General features: G+C 31.5%; 2 protein-coding genes across 2 annotated transcripts; one reads left to right on the top strand and one right to left on the bottom strand.

The window, feature by feature from the left end:
* Positions 1–12,937: 12,937 nt before the first annotated feature.
* Positions 12,938–13,587, top strand: LOC131609994 (uncharacterized). The gene has a single exon (XM_058881847.1). The coding sequence runs from the start codon at positions 13,050–13,052 to the stop codon at positions 13,500–13,502; it is 453 nt and encodes a 150-aa protein (XP_058737830.1). The 5' UTR covers positions 12,938–13,049; the 3' UTR covers positions 13,503–13,587.
* Positions 13,588–18,455: 4,868 nt separating this feature from the next.
* LOC131646348 (uncharacterized) lies at positions 18,456–19,379 on the bottom strand. The gene has a single exon (XM_058916412.1). The coding sequence runs from the start codon at positions 19,377–19,379 to the stop codon at positions 18,456–18,458; it is 924 nt and encodes a 307-aa protein (XP_058772395.1).
* Between the last annotated feature and the right edge of the window lie 1,569 nt (positions 19,380–20,948).

Genomic DNA, 20,948 nt, shown 5'->3' with positions numbered 1-20,948 from the left:
AACTCCAATCCTTGTGTAAGGAAGTTCATTGGCAAATCATTTCTAAAGCTCACATCATAGTGGAAACTCTCAAGAAGAAATTCTTGGAGAGATGGGTAGGTCACTTCATTAAACTAATCCTCTATAAATTTTTGGTCTTTTTCTCTCTTCCCTTAACTATTTATCTTTGAATGATTTATTTTGTTACATTTTCATCTACGTGATTTTCTATTTTTCACTACTTTTATCTTGTTTGTTTTACAAACGTATTTTAAACTATGATTTTGTTAAAGATTTTAAAACTAAATAATTTTTCAAACCTATTTAATTTACCCCTTTTTGTATTTGGTGTCCCTTGTCTATCATTATGTACCATGTATCGGGTTTCATTCAAATTCACCCTGTTTATTTGTAATTACCCAAAATGTTGATAACTCTCTTAATTTCATGATTTGAGGAAAAAATTTAATGTATGTGATATTGATAAAATATGTATTTATATTTGTATAAGTTTCACATCGATTATAACATATAATAATTTATAAATTTCTATATATAATAGAGATTCTATGATACTCCTTCCATCTCACAATGAATGACTCATTTGAAATAAAATGATGTCCCAAAATGAACGGTCTATTTCAATTTCCAATACACGTTTTTCAATTTTACTCTCTAATTAATAAAATTTTTACTATTTCTAATATATCATAAGGGTACTATAGTAAAAACAACATTTTCTTTCTTACTCTTATGCAATTTTCTTTATCGGTGTGAAAGAGTGTGCTGAGTCACTCATTATGAAACGAATGAATTATTATTCTTGTAGGGTTGATCTCAATATCTTAACTAGAGCTGTTAAAATGGGCTACCCGGTCCTAAACAGGCAGGCCTTGACGGGCCCTGGGCTTTTTAGGGCTGGGCCAAAAAGGCCCTGTGTAAATGTGTAAATGGGCTCGAGAATTACTACCCGAGTCCGGCCCTAAATGGGCTTCGGGCTACCCGGTCCTAAATGAGCTTTTTTATTTAAAAAAGTTAAAATAAAAATTTCATTATATTTATTATAAATTAAATTAAAAATTATATTTATTTTAACCATAATACATTTTTAAGTACTATATTATCTGTTATAAATACTATAATGTGTTTCTAAATACAATATATGTCTAAATTGTATGAAACAATACTTGAATAGTTAACATAAGAGAGAAACTAATATAATACGATGAAAGAATGTTTATTATATTAATGTATAATATTTAAAAGAGAAAAATTTAATAGAATAGAGATAAAATTTAGTGAAGTGAGAAAAACGAATGTGCTATTTGGAGTAAGACAATATAAATATTAATATATATTTTTTAAATTTTCTAATTATGCGGGTCAGATGGGCTACCCACGGTCCATATGAGCTAGCCCTAATGAGTAGTGATCTTTTCAGGGTTGGACTAAAAAAACCCTGAAAAAATATGAGCTCTAATTTTAAAGCTCGAACCCTATGATTTTTCGGATCTGGTAGACCGGCTCGTATGGACTAGCCCATTTTAACACGTCTAATCTTACCTATACTATACTAATGCATACTAGTACTATCAATATCTTAGTAGTAGTTTTAAAGAAATGAGAGTACACAACCATGCATGATATGAATTTGACGGCATCCACTTTCCAGCTTAGTATTGCTTCCAAATGAGATAAGATGAGAAGAAATTACTACTAGTACACTAACTTGTCAAATATCAATAGTTAGTATATGTACGTTGCAACGTTAAATGGTCCCACAGCATAGTTTGGATTTTATGCCGACAGACGAGCATGCATGCAAAAGTATAGAATATCAGGTCCTAGTATTGGAGAGTAGGCATGTTCCTTGTTCTTGCATTGCAAATCAAATCCAAGGCACGCATCTGACACAAAGCAGCACTCAACTTGGTGCTCAGCAGCCACTTCGGCGGCATGCCGCTTGGCCAACATGCAAAGCAAAACCTTTGCATTAATGATACGCCACTATCTACTGCCAACACTTGCAAACAAACAAATTCATCCAACGGTTTTCAGCTTCTCATATTAAATATCTTAAAAACCACTTTACTACTTTACCCCACTTAAAATATCTCGAGACACTCATTTTACTTCTTTAGCCACTTTTCTAGTACCACACACACTTACCATATTTTTATTCGGTCAAAAAAGCAATTTTTTAATGTTTTTTTATAAATTGAATATTAGAATTTTATTCCTTCAATTAGTATAAAGTAACATATACTACGATAACATTTTTTTTCACGTTTTTTAGGGATAATAGCTATTTTACCTCCTGCCATATTAGCGAAGTTTGAAAAACCACCCGTAAAAAAAAAAATTTAGATTCTATCCCTAACATTTTCAGATTCATGTATATTGGCCCCTCCCCCAACTAGGAATCTTCATTATTTTAATAATTTTTTGAGTTTTTTAGTAGCACACATGGATTAGATGCTGACTTGGCACAGTAATTGCACTTAGTCGCAGTAAAAAAATTGACATGAGTTCACAAACCTTCACAAACCTTAATCCCAAACCGAAAACCCTAAAACAATTGTTCTCAGCTTGTTAACGTTAAACCTAAATGTTCATGACCCAAATCAACCACCTGCAAATCAATATTTGAAGCAAGGCACAGACGATCTTCCTTTCATAAGGTATGTCATGTATAAACCTTGTTTTTATGTGCGTTCAGAAATATCCACCATCAATTCTGTGGTCCCTGATGCGATTTGTTTTTGTGTGCGTTCAGAAAAGATTGAGATGTACTGAACATTTTTTAATTCTGTTGTGGTCCCAAACCAATTTTGTGGTCCCTAATGCGATTTGTTTATGTTAAAATTCAGAAATGTCCACCATCAGTGTCGTATTTCACCATGGGGGTCAATTTGTGCGTGAAAGGTTCATCTTCTACAAGGGTGGGGACGAAACTACTGTTCATGAACAAGACCTGGATACTTGGAGCTACTTTGAAGCTATTAGTTTAGTTAAAGATTGGGGTATTGATGGTTTTAGACTGTGGAGGAAGATCCCTGGTGTTGATGATAGTTACTTCCACGTCACTGATGACAAAGAAGCTATGGAAATTGCCACACATTGTATCGATAATAACGTCGATGGTCATATATGGGTTGAACACAATGTTGTGGATACCGTAAGCAAGGTTTCTGTGCCAACTGTTTGTAACCCTATGCAAGAAAATGATGGCAGCAGCAGTGATGACAGTGATGTTGAAGGAAAATTGTTTGACGATAGTGAAGAAGAGAGAACAACAGTAGGAAATGAAGGTTACGAGGAAGAACAAGCAGCCCCTGAAGTTGATGCTGATCATGCTGAAGTGGAAGTAGACAGACCCACAGAGGGTAGAAGGCTTGTGGTGAATGGCAATTCAGTTGGTTACAAGAGATGTGCTAGCAAGAAAAGCATGATGACTGAACAATCACCCAAAGTCAAGGTATTTGTTCCATCTAAACTGTTTGGTTGTACCTCAAGCAAGAACCCCACTAATATCCCAAGAGATGATGTTGATTATTGTAGTGAGGAATTGGACAGTTCTGATCCCGATGATAGTGGTGATGAAAAGAATCCAAAATATGAAAAGTTTAGAAGTGAGTTGATGAATAAAGACTTCAAATTCAAGTTAGGAATGGAATTTAATTCTTTGGTGGAGTTCAAAGATGCTATTAGGGAATGGTCTGTTCTTAATGGAAGAGAGATAAGGTTTGTAAAAAATCAAAACTATAGGGTTAGGGTGGAGTGTAAGGGCAAATGTGGTTTTTTGGCTTTGTGTAGTAAAGTTGGTGATAGACACACTTACCAACTAAAAACATGGGTGGGGTCACATAGTTGTGCTAGGGTTTTAAATAACAAATCAGCCAACTCAAAGTGGGTATCAAAGCTAGTGGTGGAAAAAAGGCAGTCCATGGGAAAGGTAAAAGTGTCTGAAATAATGTCTGAAATGAGGATGAAATATGCTGTGGGTATCACTAAAGGCAAAGCATGGAGAGCACAATGCTTGGCTGAAGAAATAGTTGAAGGAGATGCAACTAGGCAATACACTATGTTATGGATGCAAGAAGGGATTTATTAATGGTTGTAGGCCTTTCATTGGTGTGGATGGATGCCATCTTAAATCAAAGTATGGAGGTCAACTCTTAGTAGCTGTGGCTAGGGATCCAAATGACCAGTATTATCCATTGGCTTTTGGAGTTGTGGAGACTGAATCAAAAGAAAGCTGGAGGTGGTTCTTGCAATTACTTATGGAAGATGTTGGTGTAGAGAGGAAATATGTGTTTATATCAGATCAACAAAAGGTTTGCTCTTTTATACAACTTTATTTTCTTACTTGTTGTATATTGTTCTTTCTTTTCCTGACTAATCCACTACTTACAGGGACTGGTAGCAGTGTTTGAGGAAATGTTTGAGCAGATTGAGCATAGAATTTGTCTTAGACATCTCTATGCAAATTTTAAGAAAAAGTTTGGTGGTGGTGCAGCAATTAGGGATCTCTTAATGGGAGCTGCTAAAGCAACACATTTTCAAGCTTGGGAGAAAAAGATGAATGAGTTGAAGGCCCTTGAAAAGAAGGCATGGGAATGGCTTATGGGTGTTCCAACAAGATTGTGGTGTAAGCATTCTTTTTCTTTTTATCCAAAGTGTGATGTATTGATGAACAATTTAAGTGAGTCATTTAACAGTACAATCTTGCAAGTTAGGGACAAACCTATCCTCACAATGTGTGAGTGGATTAGAAACTATTTGATGAATAGGATTGTTAACAATTTAAAAAAGCTAAGCAAGTGGAATCACAATATTATGCCAATGCCTAGGAAGAGACTAGACAAGGAAGTCTCAATGAGTGGTCAATGGCTCCCTACTTGGAGTATGGGTGACATCTGGCAGGTGCATCACCCATTCAATGGCCAACAGTTTATAGTTGATCTTGGGAAAAAAAACATGTTCATGTTGTTTTTGGGAACTAGTGGGTATACCATGTATGCAAGCTGTGTCTGCCATGAGTTATCAAAGTTTGAATCCAGAGTCATATGTAGACAAGTGCTATACTAGAGAGGCATATCAAAAGTGTTATGAACATAATGTGAGCCCCATCAATGGGATTGAAATGTGGCCATCAGTAGATGTGGAAGATATGCTGCCACCTATGTTTAAGAAAGGACCTGGTAGGCCAAAGAAGTTAAGGTATAGGGAACAAGATGAGTCTGGGTCAAGAATGAGAAGGCCTGGTATTTCATATAGATGCACCAAGTGTGATCAGTTTGGGCATAACTCAAGGAAACGCAAAAGCAAGGAACAAAACCCTAATGCACTAAAGAGAAAGGTAAACCACTATATACCTTTATTCAACTTATTAACTTGTTGTAAACACTTGGTTGCTTATAATAAATTGCATGATTTTCAGAGGAAGGCACCAAGAGCCAAAGCTGCACCTGCTGGAAATAATAGAGATCTCCCTGCTGAAAATGATGAAGCTGCACCTGCTGGAAATGATGAACCTGAACCTGCACCTATTGGAAATGATGGAGCTGCACCTACTGACAATTATGATGATCCTGAAATAGATGCTGTTATTGAAGCTATGCTGCACCAAGAAGAATTATCACAAGTCTGCAATCCCACACCAGATTCTGAACAAACTGCACCAAGGAAACCAAAATTGAAAACATGGGCAGAAATTGAAAGAAATCTGTCCCAATGATACTTTGTAATGAACATGTTATTAGAGGAATTTATTGTTTATGCCTCTTTTTGTAATGATCATGTTAAGGTTTCTATGCCTCTTATTGTAATGAACATGTAATGATCATGTTAAGGTTTCTATGCCTCTTTTTGTAATGAACATGTAATGATCATGTTAAGGTTTCTATACCTCATTTTGTAATGAACATGTAATGATCATGTTATTGATCATTGTAATGCATCTGTTATCAATATTATAAGCATTCTGTTATCATGGTATGAGCATTCTGTTATGGAATATAAAATTGGATTCTGGTGTTATGGTATATAAAGTTGGATTCTGGTATGAGCATTCTGTTATGGAATATAAAATTGGATTCTGGTATGAGCATTTTGATATGGCAGTCTGGTGTTATGGTATATAAATTGGATTATGTTATGAGCATCATGTATATAAAATTTTCTAAATAGCCACACTTTATGTTTTTCATAATTCTGAGATGTTGATTCAACCTGATATCAATGAAAGGGGGGGGTGCATCTAACAAATTTTTAGAGGAAAAATGTGAAACTTTATTAATAGGCAGAAATGTGAACCATGCGAAATCAAGTGGATGATTGTTACACTACTAGCCAAGTACACCAAAACAAGTATTAGCATAAACAGAGTATAAGAGGACACAACTTTATTAAACAACTAACAGCAGCAGATTCTTTAAAGTTAAGCTTTCTGTTATGGCATATTATTGAGCAATTGAATATGGTCTGTTACAATGATTCAACATTGATACACGACATTCATACATCATGTTTCTTACATTCTTCCTAAGCCTATAACATAAATTCTTACATTCTTCCTAAGCCTATAACATAAAACACCCAGTAACAAGCAACTATTGATATCACAAATTTCACTACTTTTCTAGTGTTGTCAATAGTATTCTTCAAGTCTTCAATCTCCTTCGTGAGCATCTTAATCTGGTGAGCCACAGTCTCGCACGTACAGACCAAACGATCTTCCTTTGAAACATCCACTCCAAAATACTCATCATCCCATAGAAACAGCTCGCAATCCTCCTCTTTCTGCAAACACATAATACAGTTATGTTCCAAATAGCTGGAAATCAATATAAGTAGAAGAAAAAAATTGGAAAGCTAATGAATCTAACCCCCCAGTGCTTGCACTTCCAGTATTTTCTCCCTGGATCTGCTTTGGATTTAGAAATAAACATTTTCATTGGGAGATCATGTCCACATTTGGGTCTTGTTCTTCCATTAGAGAGGATACTTGTGTTTGAGCTTTCTTCCATGAAGACGAAGATGAGAACGCAACGCCGGTTATACGGCAAAGGAAGATCGAGGGTTTTGCTAGTAGAAAGAAGAAGATGACTTTGTCTGTGTAGAAGAAGAAGAGATTGGGTTTCTCGGCTGCTGTTGAAGAAAGAAGAAGAAGAAGAAGATGACTTTATTTAACCTAATTTGTTTTAGGGTTTTCGGTTTGGGATTAAGGTTTGTGAACTCGTGTCAATTTTTTTACTGCGACTAAGTGCAATTACTGTGCCAAGTCAGCATCTAATCCATGTGTGCTACTAAAAAACTCAAAAAATTATTAAAATAATGAAGATTCTGGTGACTGGTTGGGGGGAAGGGCCAATATGCATGAATCTGAAAATGTTAGGGATGGAATCTAATTTTTTTTTTTTACGGGGGGTTTTTCAAACCTCGCTAATATGGCAGGGGGTAAAATAGCTATTATCCCCGTTTTTTATAGATAATTGATGAAATTTTGTAACTTATAAAGTCTTACAATAAATTTATATACAATTATTTGTCATGTTTTAAAAAGTAACCTATTATTAAAAAATGAAAAAAATAATTAATTTTAAATGTAAAAATATAAAAAAAATTAAAACTATTTAAATTTAAAATTAAAATTAAAATATTATTTTATAAATAATGTGTGTGTGTGTGTGTGTTTTAGCAACATGCACCTTAAGGTGAAAAATTTGGAAGATAGATTGAGCGTATTTAATTAACAATTTTTCTAGTTATTTGATGAATTAAATTTTATAATTTTGTTTTTGTTTTTTATATATATTAAAAATTAGAAAATCTTCACAAGATATTTAAAATATTTTTAAATTCATTAACGGCGACGTTGTTGATAGGATTTTAAAAATAAAACATTTTAGCATATATTTTTTAAAGAGTTAAATAAGTTTTTGATCCCTATAAATGTAACAGTTTTCATTTTTAGTCCCTCCCTGCTTTTAGGCAACCGTTTTTACAAAAAAAAACCTAGCCAAACCAGATAAAACTCTTGTCAAAATTCAGAAGGGACTAAAAATGAAACTGCAATATTTATAAGGACAAAAAACTTAACCTTTTTTAAATTACATTACCTTTTATTTTTTTAATAGATTATGATTTTAAAAAATCTATTAATAAAATAAATAACGATTACTAATATAAATTAATAAAAAATAACATTCAATTTAAAAAAAATATTTGTCAATAATATATTTTGTTAATAAATGTTTTAAGGGATTCGTGACAAAGTAAATAAAACATTCATATAAAATAGTAACCTTATTTGTTTTTCAGGATACAAGTGACATTTTTTTAAAAAAATTATTTTAAAAAATAGAAGAGTTTCGGTAAAAAGAACTTAAAACTGAAGTGTCTAAATGTTATAAGCGGTTATGCCATAATGTTTTGAATAAAGCGACAAAGATGAATGGTAAAAAATTGGTATGGTTAGTCTTGTGGTAAGTGGAAATAGGTCGTCCGAACTATCACATCTCATTAATAAAATCTCTATTTAAAAATTCTTCATAGAAAAACCAAAATAATCAAATCCCACCGAAATATCATTGTTAATGATAATTTTTTTTATAAAAATAAAACTTTTAATTAACTTTGGTGCATGTAAGACATTGTTAAGGGTTAGGTAATGACTAGGATTAGGTACAAATGCATTTCCACAACCAATAACTAGAATATTATGACCACTATCAAAAATAATATTATTGTTTATATTGAAATAAGTTGTGAGATTACCTCCATTTTCAGACATGCGACAAGTGGCTTTGGTATCCATATACCACTGATCATCATGAGGAGTCATAGATAGAATATGCAGTGTAGCTTGAATATCGGTTGATGCATACAATAATTGGGGGCTAGTTACTACGACTATCATATGATCCCGCTGAGGCTCTCATAAGAGCCAAATGAGGCTTAAACCAAAAAATTCTTGGTTGGGGATAAGAAGGAGATTGATTCTACCAATTTGGTGTTTGTGGATATGAACACGGTGGTGTGATCCAAAGTTAAATGGTGCATCCCATGGTGGAAAGGTCCAATGTTGTTGTTTTTACAAAAAAAATAACAATAATTGCTAATGTTGTTGTTGGTGTTGTGATTGCCAATAGAATTATCATCTTGAGATGTGAGTAGGGGTGGAAATAGGCCAGAACGACAACACGGGCCTACAGGCTAACCTATATAGGCTCAGCCCAAACCACACATTTTTTTAATTGAAAAGGCCTAGGCTTTTTTATATGCCTATTTAGTTAAAAAAAAAGGGTAGGCCTCAGGCCTCAAAAAAGCCTTTTAAGCATATTAGACCGGCCTATTTAAATAAGTATGAATAATTTTTTTTATTATCATTATGTTATGTTTTGTACTTTGAATTAAAATACATAAATAAAACTTGGTTATCTTGAATAACTTGTGAAAGTAAGATGAAAGCACCTTATGAACATTGTTTTCATAAGTTCTCTTAAACAAATAGTCTCCCTGAACTTATGCTAATATGTAAGTTAAAATAAGTGTTAATGCAAACAAATTTTTAGTCTCTTGATCTTTTAGTTAGTCAGGCTATTTAAATATTATTTTAATTGCTTATTTATATATGTCTAAAACAAAGAGGCTTATGTAGGCTAACAGGCTAACCAGGCCTTCGAAAAAGCGAGGCGTATGCCTAAAAATAAGCCTACGACGGGCTATAGGCTAGACTTAAGCTTCAAGTTTTTTGATAGGCCAGGCTTAGGCTTGATAAAGCCTAACTCGGCCTAATATATTTCCACTCCTAGATGTGAGAAACAAAATTGTGTGTGATGATTGTTTCTTTTTTCACCCTTGTTATTTAGCGTTATTGAATTGGTTTTGTAGAAAGGCAAAAATGTATTTCTATATCGAATTTGTTATATGACTGTGGCATAAGAATCACTCAATTAAAAAATAAGTTGGAGTACGAATCACTCGTTTGATACAAAAATACCAGCATTAAATAATTGATCAGAGAGTAATTTTAAATGTTGACAATACAACAAAGCTTTAGAAAATTGTTTCATCCGCACTCGTGATACTAAAGAGACTAATCTTAGATATGACAATCACCTACTAAGAGGACCAATATATAAATATGGCAATATAGCAATTTTCAGTATTATCGGCTCTATTCCACCCTTCAAATATTCATATTTCATTTATTTTTCATAACATCAAATTTTAATAATTAAATATAATACAACCTTTAACATTAAGGAGGTTAGAGGTAGTGCACTATTAGTGTAAACTAGTTTAAATCATCCTCCAATAGAATTATGATATCATGTAAAGTCATATCAATATTTTAAATTAAAAGTATGATTTCGTTGGATACACGGTCCTAACTGGTTCACAATTCTTTTTCTCAAACTTAAATAACTAATTTTTTTTAATAAAGGCCAAAACAAATTAAATAAGAGAAAATACTACAAAGAGGAGGGGGGACAAGACCAAAATCCTCAAGAAAAACAAAGCGAAAAGGAAAAATCAAAAGATAGACAACAAAAATACATGAGAGATAACTCATATCAAAAAAACTAGTGAGGCGTACGGTTGGAGGCACCTCCCTTGAAACTTTTGCGCGCCTCAGACGGTTTCTTCTTGTGCTTCCTATTTCTTGAAACCACCAATTGAAATGGTTGAGTAGTGTTTTCATCCAAATCAACAATCTCATCTCTCTTATCCATGTTAGCCCAAGATTCACTAAGAAAATTCATAGATTGTTGAACATCTGAATCTGAATCTCCGTCTTGATTCTTGTCGATTTTACTTTGATCATTGGTATCTATATCAACTAAACCACGCAAATTTTCATTACCTTGGGCACCTAAGTCTTCTTGATGCAACGCATCAATACTCACAACATTCCCATGAACAATGGTTTTCAAACAATCAACAAATCTTTAAGGAGGATTATTATCAACACATGTAGCATTTTCACATTCAACTGATACCTTTTCTTAAATCTTCATTCCGAGACTTATTCCCCATGCGTTTATGATTCTCCTTAGATACCCTTTTCTCTTGATCCACTTTAACAAGTTTACAAGACAAAAAACTATAACCAATGTTATGACATTGCGAACAGAAAAGAGGCAAATTTTCATATTCAACGTTAACAAGAAATACATAATCGTCTCTTTCGACCCATAATTTATGTATGATTTTAGCATATAAATCAATACCAACTAAAACTCTAACAAAATGTCCAAAAAATTTCTCAAGACACTTACTTGTTGCAGCATCCAAACACATTCGTGTTCTGAGACAACTAACAATAGCAAAAATAATATTGGAACTTCATTTTTAAGGTAAATCAAAAGAAGATATCCAACATTAACTGTTGTCTGTTTGTTGTGGATTAAAGTCATGAGTCCAAACAAAAAGTTTGAAATTTCAACTATAATATACGAGTAAAATAAAATATAAAAGAAAAACTTGAATAGCTCTACCCTTTTTCGAAACTCGAAACTTCATTAACTAAGACTTACCTTCCCAAGAAAAGAAAACACACTTTTCCTTTTACTACAATTTATTTATTGCAAGTTTTTACTGTACACACGATAAAAAACAGAAATCAACGTAGTTGCAAACCAATCACGAGGTAAAGTCACGTGGAAGCATTATTATAACAAGATTGAATAGACAAAGACGATAACTTCAAATAAAAAAATGGGATAGTAACCTTTAGTAACAGTAAACATAATTAATAGTGTCGACCTCATTTTCACCGAAAATATTCATTGCATTAGACCCACTTTAACATAAACGGTCCAGATGAAGTGTTTGACTTTGTTCTAGTTGTAGCTACTAGCAACAGCTTGGTACTTGCTCCTTTACGTTCTCCCAACCAAGGGTCATACTTTTTGTCCTTTTTTTTTACTAAACTATGGAATTTCCCATTAAAAAAAATCTTGCATGGACTTCAATTTTCTACTCCATCCATCAGTAGCTATTTATAAAATATATTACTCTCTTCGTAACGTAAGTATTTTATTTGAGTTCGGTGCAGTTTTAAAGAAAATGATTATATATATATATATATATATATATATATATATATATATATATATATATATATATATATATATTAGTTTTAATAATAAAATTAATATTATTTATTAAAATATTTTTATTTATTATAGGTAGTGGAGTAATTGAAAAACAATAAGAGTATAGTAGTGAAAAAAATATATTGATATTTGAAAGAGACATTTATTTTGAGACATAATAAAAAATGTCAATAATATATTTATTATGAGACGGAGGGGAGGGAGTAGTAATTATATATTTATTTATGCATATTTTAAAGAATAATCGATGATGTAACTATAATATATATACTCCTTTATTATAAGCAAAATTTAATTTTTTAAATTTATTGAATAAATGATGTATCTAGTATATATATAGTCTAAATACATTATTTATTGAATGAATCTAAAATATCAAATTTGCTTATAAAAGAGAACAAGAGGGTGTATATTTTTGTGAGTAATATTTATAAAATTAGTACCTTTATTAACTCTTTAGATATATTAAATAATTAATTTATATATTAGTTATTTTCAATAAATTTAAAAGTAATTTTTTTCTTATAAATAAAATTAGAAGTACTATAATTTTGTTCTTATATAATTTGATTTCTATCTTTTTTAAATAAATAAAATACTAATAAATATAACTGGATATAACAAATAATTTAAAAAAAAAATAGTAAATACTTAAGACATCTCAATATTTTCATATTTTTACAATGAGATAATATAATGAGATGGAATGGAAGGAGTACATATCATGACATGACACCTAGATACAAATCCTTCAAAACTTGCTCCCATCACATCACTTGGTACTTACTCACAACATGCTACTTTTTTATCCTCGACTCCCTAGTGGTAGCTAGGTAGCTAGTAGCCACCCAATTATCTTAACTTCCTCTATAAATACAACCTATCTTCACTATTCTTTTCCATTACTCACACACACAAATTAGATTAGGTTTTATTTTTAACATGAAGAGGCAAAGAGGTGCAAGTGTGAATAGTCTTAACAACCTCAAAAACCCTCCCAATGTTGAAGATGTGGTAGCAACAATGGAGAAGAAAAAAGGAAAGAAAGAGGAGGATGAAGAACAAAAAGTGAGCATGGTGATGGAAAAGAATAAGGAAATCCTCAAAGAAATGGGTGAGGAAACATCAACAATAACAAGGGAGGGTGTGAATAGCAATAATGTGATGAGTTGGAATAATAGGGAAGAGTACATGCCATCATGGTTAGGAGGTGGTAGTATTGTGGATGAACAAATGTCATGGGGCTCAACATGGTTTCCTGGTTGGGACATGGATTTCATGATGAGTGAAGCTTTCAATTCTCTCTATAGTGATGTTGTTTGGGATGATGATATTTGGAATCTCAAAAATGAAATTCCAATTCCATTACATGGAAAAAAGTTTGAGCTTGAGTAGAGGAACCAACAAGTACTACAAGTACAACAACAACAACAACATGTTTTCATGTTTTTTTCAACTAGCTAAGAATGAAGTTTCACAATTTTCATGTTAATTTTATGTATATGTGTGGAATTTAACTAGTTGTTTTCAATGATAAATAACTAACTTATCAATAATGATCTCTCTAATGAACTTTGTTTGAGTAAAGATAAAAAATCACATGTTGTCCCGACAAATAAATATCTTCATTATAATTGATCAGAGAGTCTCTTTTTTGATGCAGAAACAGTACCAAGAATCAATTAAAACAACAAAACATAAATGCCAAGATCTGACAGATTGAAATGTCCCAATTTATTGTAAATGAGCTGGCAAGATATTTTTTTGTTCATATCTGCTTGACCGATCCAACAGTTGGAAAATAAGAATTGATCTAACCGATGAAAAATAAGAGCCAAATGTTTTGGATGAACTTTTAAAGGTTGAGCCAAATCAAACGATGAATGTCTACAGTGACATTTTTATAATTGTGAAAGACAAACAAATATTTTGATTTAATTATAATTTTGGTATTGTATTTTAATTTATTCAGAAGTTTTTTTAAAAAAATTTAACTAGATTGGTTTCTCTTCTCTATTTTTTACTTAAAATTACATTCATTTTAAATTATATATTATTGGTAAAATAGACACTCTAAACATAAAAAAATATAAATTATATATAAAAATTAATACTCCCTCTGTCTCATAATAAGTGTCTCATTTGCACTTTTTCTATGTCTCAAAATAAATGTCTCTTTAAAATACCAATGTAACAATTATTATTTTTTTTCTATTACTATACCCCTATTTATTAACTTTCACGTTTTTCAACTACTCGACTACCTATAATAAATAAGGGTATTTTAATAAATGACACTAATTTTATCATTAAAATCAACACATCTAATCATTTTTTTAAGAACCGCGCAGAGCTCAAACAAGACATTTATTATGAGACGGAGGGAGTATATATTATCAAATAATAAGTGTAAAATTATGAAAAAAGAACAAAATTATTTGAATTTGAAATATATAATTCGTTTTATAAGGAGGGTAAATTAGAATTAGTTAAACATCTTTTTAATGTTTGTTTTTCTTATCAAACACTCTCACTAATTTTTTTTACTTGATTACTACTTAAAAGGTCTCTTCTTACTACTTAAAACAATTGAATATTTAATGGATGAATAATATTTATTAATATCATCTCTTTTCCTTTTCTTTCAAGTGGCCGAAGGCCTGATTTGATTCAATGGCATCAAATTTTAGTTTTTTTTTTTTAAAGATGGCTCTCCAATTTGGAGATCACTCATTTTTATTATGCCGATCATACTTTGATCATAGTTGAATTGTTGGTTGAGATTCTTTGGACCATCAAAGTTATTTTAAGGAATTTTGAGCTGACTTCGAATTTTGGAGTTAACTTTCACAAGAGTAATTTGATTGGAGTTAATGTTGATCCTTATTTTCTCTAGCTGATTGAAGATTTTCTACATTTTAAGATTGAGTCTCTACCGTAACCTAGGGACTGTTTGGTATAAAAGAAACATGAGAGGAAAGAAAGTATGAGGAGGGAAAGACAGCTAATAATGTATGTTTCCACCGTTTGGAAAAATTATCCAAAGGAAAGAAAGTGGCTTTTTTGGTGGACCCCACGTCTAAAACGAATCCTTTCCAATTTGCGAAGAAAGTTGAACGAAAGTGTATATCAATTTTTTTTTCTTTCTTAATTGTCAGCGATTTATTTTCTATCAATTCTCACATTTTGTTTTATAATTTTTAAATAATTTATTCATATTAAACTATAATAATTTTTGACTTTCTATTAACATTTTTACCTTTCTTTCCTTTGAGTTTCTCTTCTACCAAACAGCTTAATAAATCTCTCACTTTCCATTCACTTTCTATTGATTTTCGTTCCTTCAATATTCTTTTCTTTTACTTTCTTTCCTTCTATTTTCTCTTTCTCATCCAAACAAAGCACTAGGATTACTAGCTACTCAATTAGACAAAATTCCGATGAATTTAAGAAACACATTTTAAAGATAGGCAAGGTGAATTTTGTCCTTTCAACCATTCTTATCTATATGAAAGAACTAAAAGTCATTAAAAAATTCTGTTGTGGTTGTTGCTTAAGCCATGAGTATTTTAAAAATTCAAAAATTTTAAATCTCTTATCATTTAAATTAATTTATTGTTGATTTTTTAATTTAATTTGGTGAATTCTTATCTACCCAACTCAAAAAGTTGGGTAAGATTATCTCCTTTGCAAAATGCTTTGAAAACAACAAACATTTATAGTATTTTAATAAATAATTAAATGTGTTAAATGAGATGGAATTATGTGATTGGTTGGAGGTAGAGTACCCAACTTTTTGTGATGGATAGAGAAGTTGTCCCCACAAAAATTAAATAAATGTCAGTTTTCTTCGGGTTCTACTTTTTTTTACTATTGAAGCAACACATTAATAAATTCTTATGCAACTCAAAATAGATTTCTTATTTTTTTCCTATTGGAGATATCTAGCTGTCCTAATTAACACACCGACATTGACAAGGCCGTCTCAAGTTTTTGGAGGCCCTGTGTGGATTAGCCAAAGTTTAATCATATAAAAAACTAATAGAGGTCCTATGTACTCATGATTTAACCTACCAAATATTTTATGAGGCCCTATTTAGCTATAGTTTAACCTTGGAAATTTTGAGGCCCTGTGCGGTAGCCCGCTTTGCACCCCCTCAAAGACGGCCCTGGACATTGATATACCAGTAGAGGCCATGAGCATTTTCTTTTGGAAAAGCGTTCTTTAGCATCTCCATAGCATTAATAATGAGAATTTCTTTATCCACCTTCTAACCTTCTTAGTTACTTCTGGCGAATTTACCAAAATACCTCTTGTTTCGGAAATACATTTCGGAAAACGTACTTTTATTGAAAAAAAATGTATTTTCGGAAATGCACTTTCGAAAACACGAAAAAAAGGTGTTTTCGGAGATGCATTTTCGAAAACACCCACTTTTTTGGGTTTTTGGATATGCATTTCCGAAAACACCCCTTGTTGGGAGAGAGAGTGTTTTCGAGATGCATATCCGAAATATTCCAAGACCAAATTGGTCTTGGATATACACTTCCGAAAGAATCCAATAATTATTAAAAAATTAAAATCAAGGTGAATCAATACAATTAATAGGTATAAAATGAAAGTGAATCAATAAAATGAAGGTGAATCAATAAAATCAAGGTGAATCAATAAAATCAAGGTGAATCAAAATTTTCTAAACAATTTTAAAGTTAAAAATTATATTACTAACTTATATAAATCAAAAACATCTTAATTTCATAAGTAAATTTTGAATTATATAAAATTAAATATAAAATTTATTCATTAAATAAAATTAAGACAAATTTTTTTTTTATAATTTTTTTAAATTAAATAAAAAATTATAACTCATTTTTAATTATGAATCAGAATAGAAATATAAAAATATATAATCATAATTATTAATTTTGTAAGTGAAATATATAAATATATAATATATAAATATATAATAATAATTATATAAATATATAAATATAGAATAATTATTATAAATTAAAACACTCATTTTTTTAATTTTTATAATTATTATATAAATATATAAATATATAATAATTTTTATAAATATATAATAATTATTATAATTATTATATAAATATATAAATTAAAACATTCATTTTTTTAATTTTTTTTATAAATATATAACAATTATTATAAATATATAAATAAAAAATTATAACTTATTTTGTAAGTGAAATTATTTTAATTTTTTAATTAAAATTATTTTAAATTTTAAAATATGAATCAGGATAGAAATATATAATAACTATTATTCATAACTCATAAATTATATCAAAATATATAATTATTATTATTCATTACTCATAAATTATATAAAATTTATGATATATGAATTAATTAATATCCTAAAATTAATTTTTGGAATTTTTTTAGATTTTTATTGTTGTTTCGGAGATGCATCTCCGAATTAGTCAAAATCCCAATTTTTTGAATTTTTTTGGAAATGCACTTCTGAAGTCTGGAAAATTTAAAAAAAAAAAATTCGGAGATGCATTTCCGAAGCGGGGTAAAATGGGGTTTTCGATGGAGGTGACCCCATAAGGAGGTGGGTAAAAAAATTCTCTTAATAATAATCAATAGAAATTATTTATAAGTTTTAACGAAAAAATGGTATTATTTTAATCTATTTCATGTAATTTTGAGTTTCATAAACTTAACTAGAGTGTATTTTAAAAATATATTAATTGAAAATTGCATATCACTAAAATTTTTTTGTTTGCATTTAAAAATATTAAAGTTTGAGAAAATAAAAAAATCGAAGAGAGTATTGATATGTGTTGGCTAAACAATTCTATGATGAAAACTCTCATAAGAATTGAGAACTAATGAATATTATAAAGTTGATTTGACTGAACTAACTAAAATTTTAAAGATTTTTTTTTTAATAAGGCTGAACTTCAATAAAAAAGAAAAACAGAATACAAAATAGAACGGAGACCGAATCAAAATCCGCTCAAGAATTAGAGAATCTATAGAAAGACAAACTGAGCCTATTCCTAATAAAATCAGTTCTTAAAAAAGAGGGATATACATAAAAAAGATCGAATCAAAAATTGTGAGATTGAAGTTAGCTAGAGAGTCTGCACAAGTATTCCGTTCTCTATAGATGTGATAAACAACAAAAGACATGTGAGAGGTTATATTAGCACAATTAATCCATCTGGTTCGAATATTACAAGGCACCCTATAGGGGGGTTGAAAGCCTTAATCACCGCAGTAGAATCGGATTCCAACCAAAGGTGATTCCAATTTGTCTCATTGGCGAACTCAATAGCTAACATAGCACATGAGAGTTCGGCAATGAGCGAATTTCAGACACCCAAAAAACGAGAAAAAGCACCAACAAAGTTGCCGTTATGATCTCTGAATAAACCTTCGCAAGCCAAATTACCCGGGTTATGAGAAGACGCACCATCACATTTAGCTTTAATCCAACTCCAAGGAGGGGGCTTCCAAATCACCTCCACCAACCTAGGGGATATCAGAGGTAGAATAGAAATGTGAAACTTTTTAAGGATAGCAAAGTCTGATAAGGGAAGACGCGGAGCAGCTTTCGACCCAATCCAAGAAGTAGAACACGCAACCATGATAAAGTTAGTAGAGGTGGAAACTGAAACCAATTTACCATGGAATCTCATGTTGTTTCTAGCAATCCAAACAACATTGAACAAATGAAGAATGGCACAATGCACGACAGTAGCACACTGCCCAGACCAAAAAAGGCCACAAGTTTGCCAAACATCCTCCCAATTACGGATACCAAAACGACAATCAAGCATGGTGGAGAGCCAATACCTAAGAGCAGCAACAAAAGGACACTCAAAGAACAAGTGTTGAGAGGATTCCACCGAAGCGTTACAAAGGCTGCAAGCAGAAGAAAACAAAAAACCTCTACGAATAAGATTTTCGTCCGTCGGAATCTTATCGAGGATAAGCCGCCACGCCATGAAGAATTTGGAAGGAGGAAAGTGATTGGACCAAACAAAGTGATGCCAACTGACTGAAGGTTTTTTGCCTCTTTGAAACTCATAAGCAAGCTGAAGAGTGAGATCGCCCGTGGGAGAGGGATTCCAAACCAAATTTCCCGGACGAAGATCAAAAGGAATTAAACATTTGGAAACCCGAGAAGAAACCGAATCCGGACCAGAAAGGGAGAGGAGACAGGTTCCAAGAACAACCCGAGATGATGTTTTTAACCGGAAAATCCACAATGTCAACAGGATTAACCAATTCATGAATCAAAGGGGGACCGCACCAAGAATCGTACCAGAACTTGATGATGCAACCGTTACCAACAATCCAGGAAGAGGAATAAAGGTTATGGAGAATTCTTCCTGGATTGTTACTGTATTATTGGTAACGGTTATGGAGAATTCTTCCCGCATCTTACGTCATTCGAGAATCAAAGGAAGAAATTTTAGCTTTAAAGAAATTTCTTATATTTATTGTTATTGTAGTATTATTGGAGATACTGCAGTGCACCAGTGTCTCTAATATGTTGTTTGGTTGAGAAGAAAGAGCAAGGAAAGAAACTCGTAAAAGAGAAAGAGAAAGGAAAGTATTTTTTTATTGTTTGGTTTAACAAAAAATTAAGAAATAAATAAATTATTAATGGGTTTGACACCAAAATCCAGCCCTCTCTAGTATGTGCAGAAAGTGTTCTTGAAATGCTCCTAAATTATAGTTGGAGTTTCAAGCCCTTTTAGTTATGCTTAATATTCAATTTAAAGCTTATTTTATAAGCTAAGAAGGTTTCAATTTATTGCCCAATTCGGCGAACTCATGTATATGCTGACCTTTCAATTGTTAGTTATCTTCACTTTCTTAGCTATCATTGAATGTTAGATGAAGAAAACTTATTTGAAAGGGGTGAATAGATCCCCAAAGTAAAATTTCCCTTTTAAAAGTTTTTTTTGAAATGTGCAAAAACTATGACAAGTGGAAGATTTAGCCTAGATCGAACAAGTCGTCTAAACCGAACTTGATTATTGGAAACTCAGATATGCGCAATACCGTATGGAATGTATAATAATGATAAGAAACTAATACACCAAATTTTCAAACAATCGTTTTAATAGAATCGCTGCGGTTGCCTATTTTTAATGAAATTAGTGAGAAATACGTAAACCAGCAAACTTGGGAACACTTGGCGTGCGATTTACTTTTCAGATTTTCCTTTTGAGTTTGTTAATATCAATTGTCACTTACAATATAATGGATTGTGATGTAATCAACAAACCAACTTAACATTTAACAATCAGGGGAGAAATCTTTATAAATCGATTATTCAATCAATAAATTTAACAATTTGCTTATGAAAAGTAAATGAGAGAGAGAAAGACGACACAAGAAGTAGTTTAGGTAGTTCACCAATTGTCCTCACTATGTCTATGTTTGCCCCCAATTCCAATTTGGAATTGAGATATCAATCTTACTATGCAATTTTTTTTACAAGAGATGTGAAGCAATCTAACCTTCAAAACCCTATGTTTAATGTTGGTTCTTGCACTTTTCTTCCCTTGATCTAAGTTTGATCAAGTCACCCAACAAACACCAATTGATTCACTGTCTCACGCTACTCCTTTGCAAGACACTGCCGTTCTTCATAGCTTTCACTCAGTCGAATCCAAATTGCGAATTGTTGTCACCCAAGATCTCCAATTGATTCACCGTCTCACGCTACTCTTTTGTAAGAAGCTCACGTTCTTCAAAGCTTTCACTCGGTTGAATCCAAATTGCAAGAATCTTGTCAAAACATCCAAATCAACACCATAATCTTAGAGAATAAATCCTCATAGTCTTTT

The sequence above is a fragment of the Vicia villosa genome, linkage group LG1 (genome assembly GCF_029867415.1).
Source record: "Vicia villosa cultivar HV-30 ecotype Madison, WI linkage group LG1, Vvil1.0, whole genome shotgun sequence".
NCBI classification, from domain to species: domain Eukaryota; kingdom Viridiplantae; phylum Streptophyta; class Magnoliopsida; order Fabales; family Fabaceae; genus Vicia; species Vicia villosa.
The sequence above is the reverse complement of the archived record's forward strand: the minus strand, read 5'-3'. Positions and strand labels throughout refer to the sequence as shown.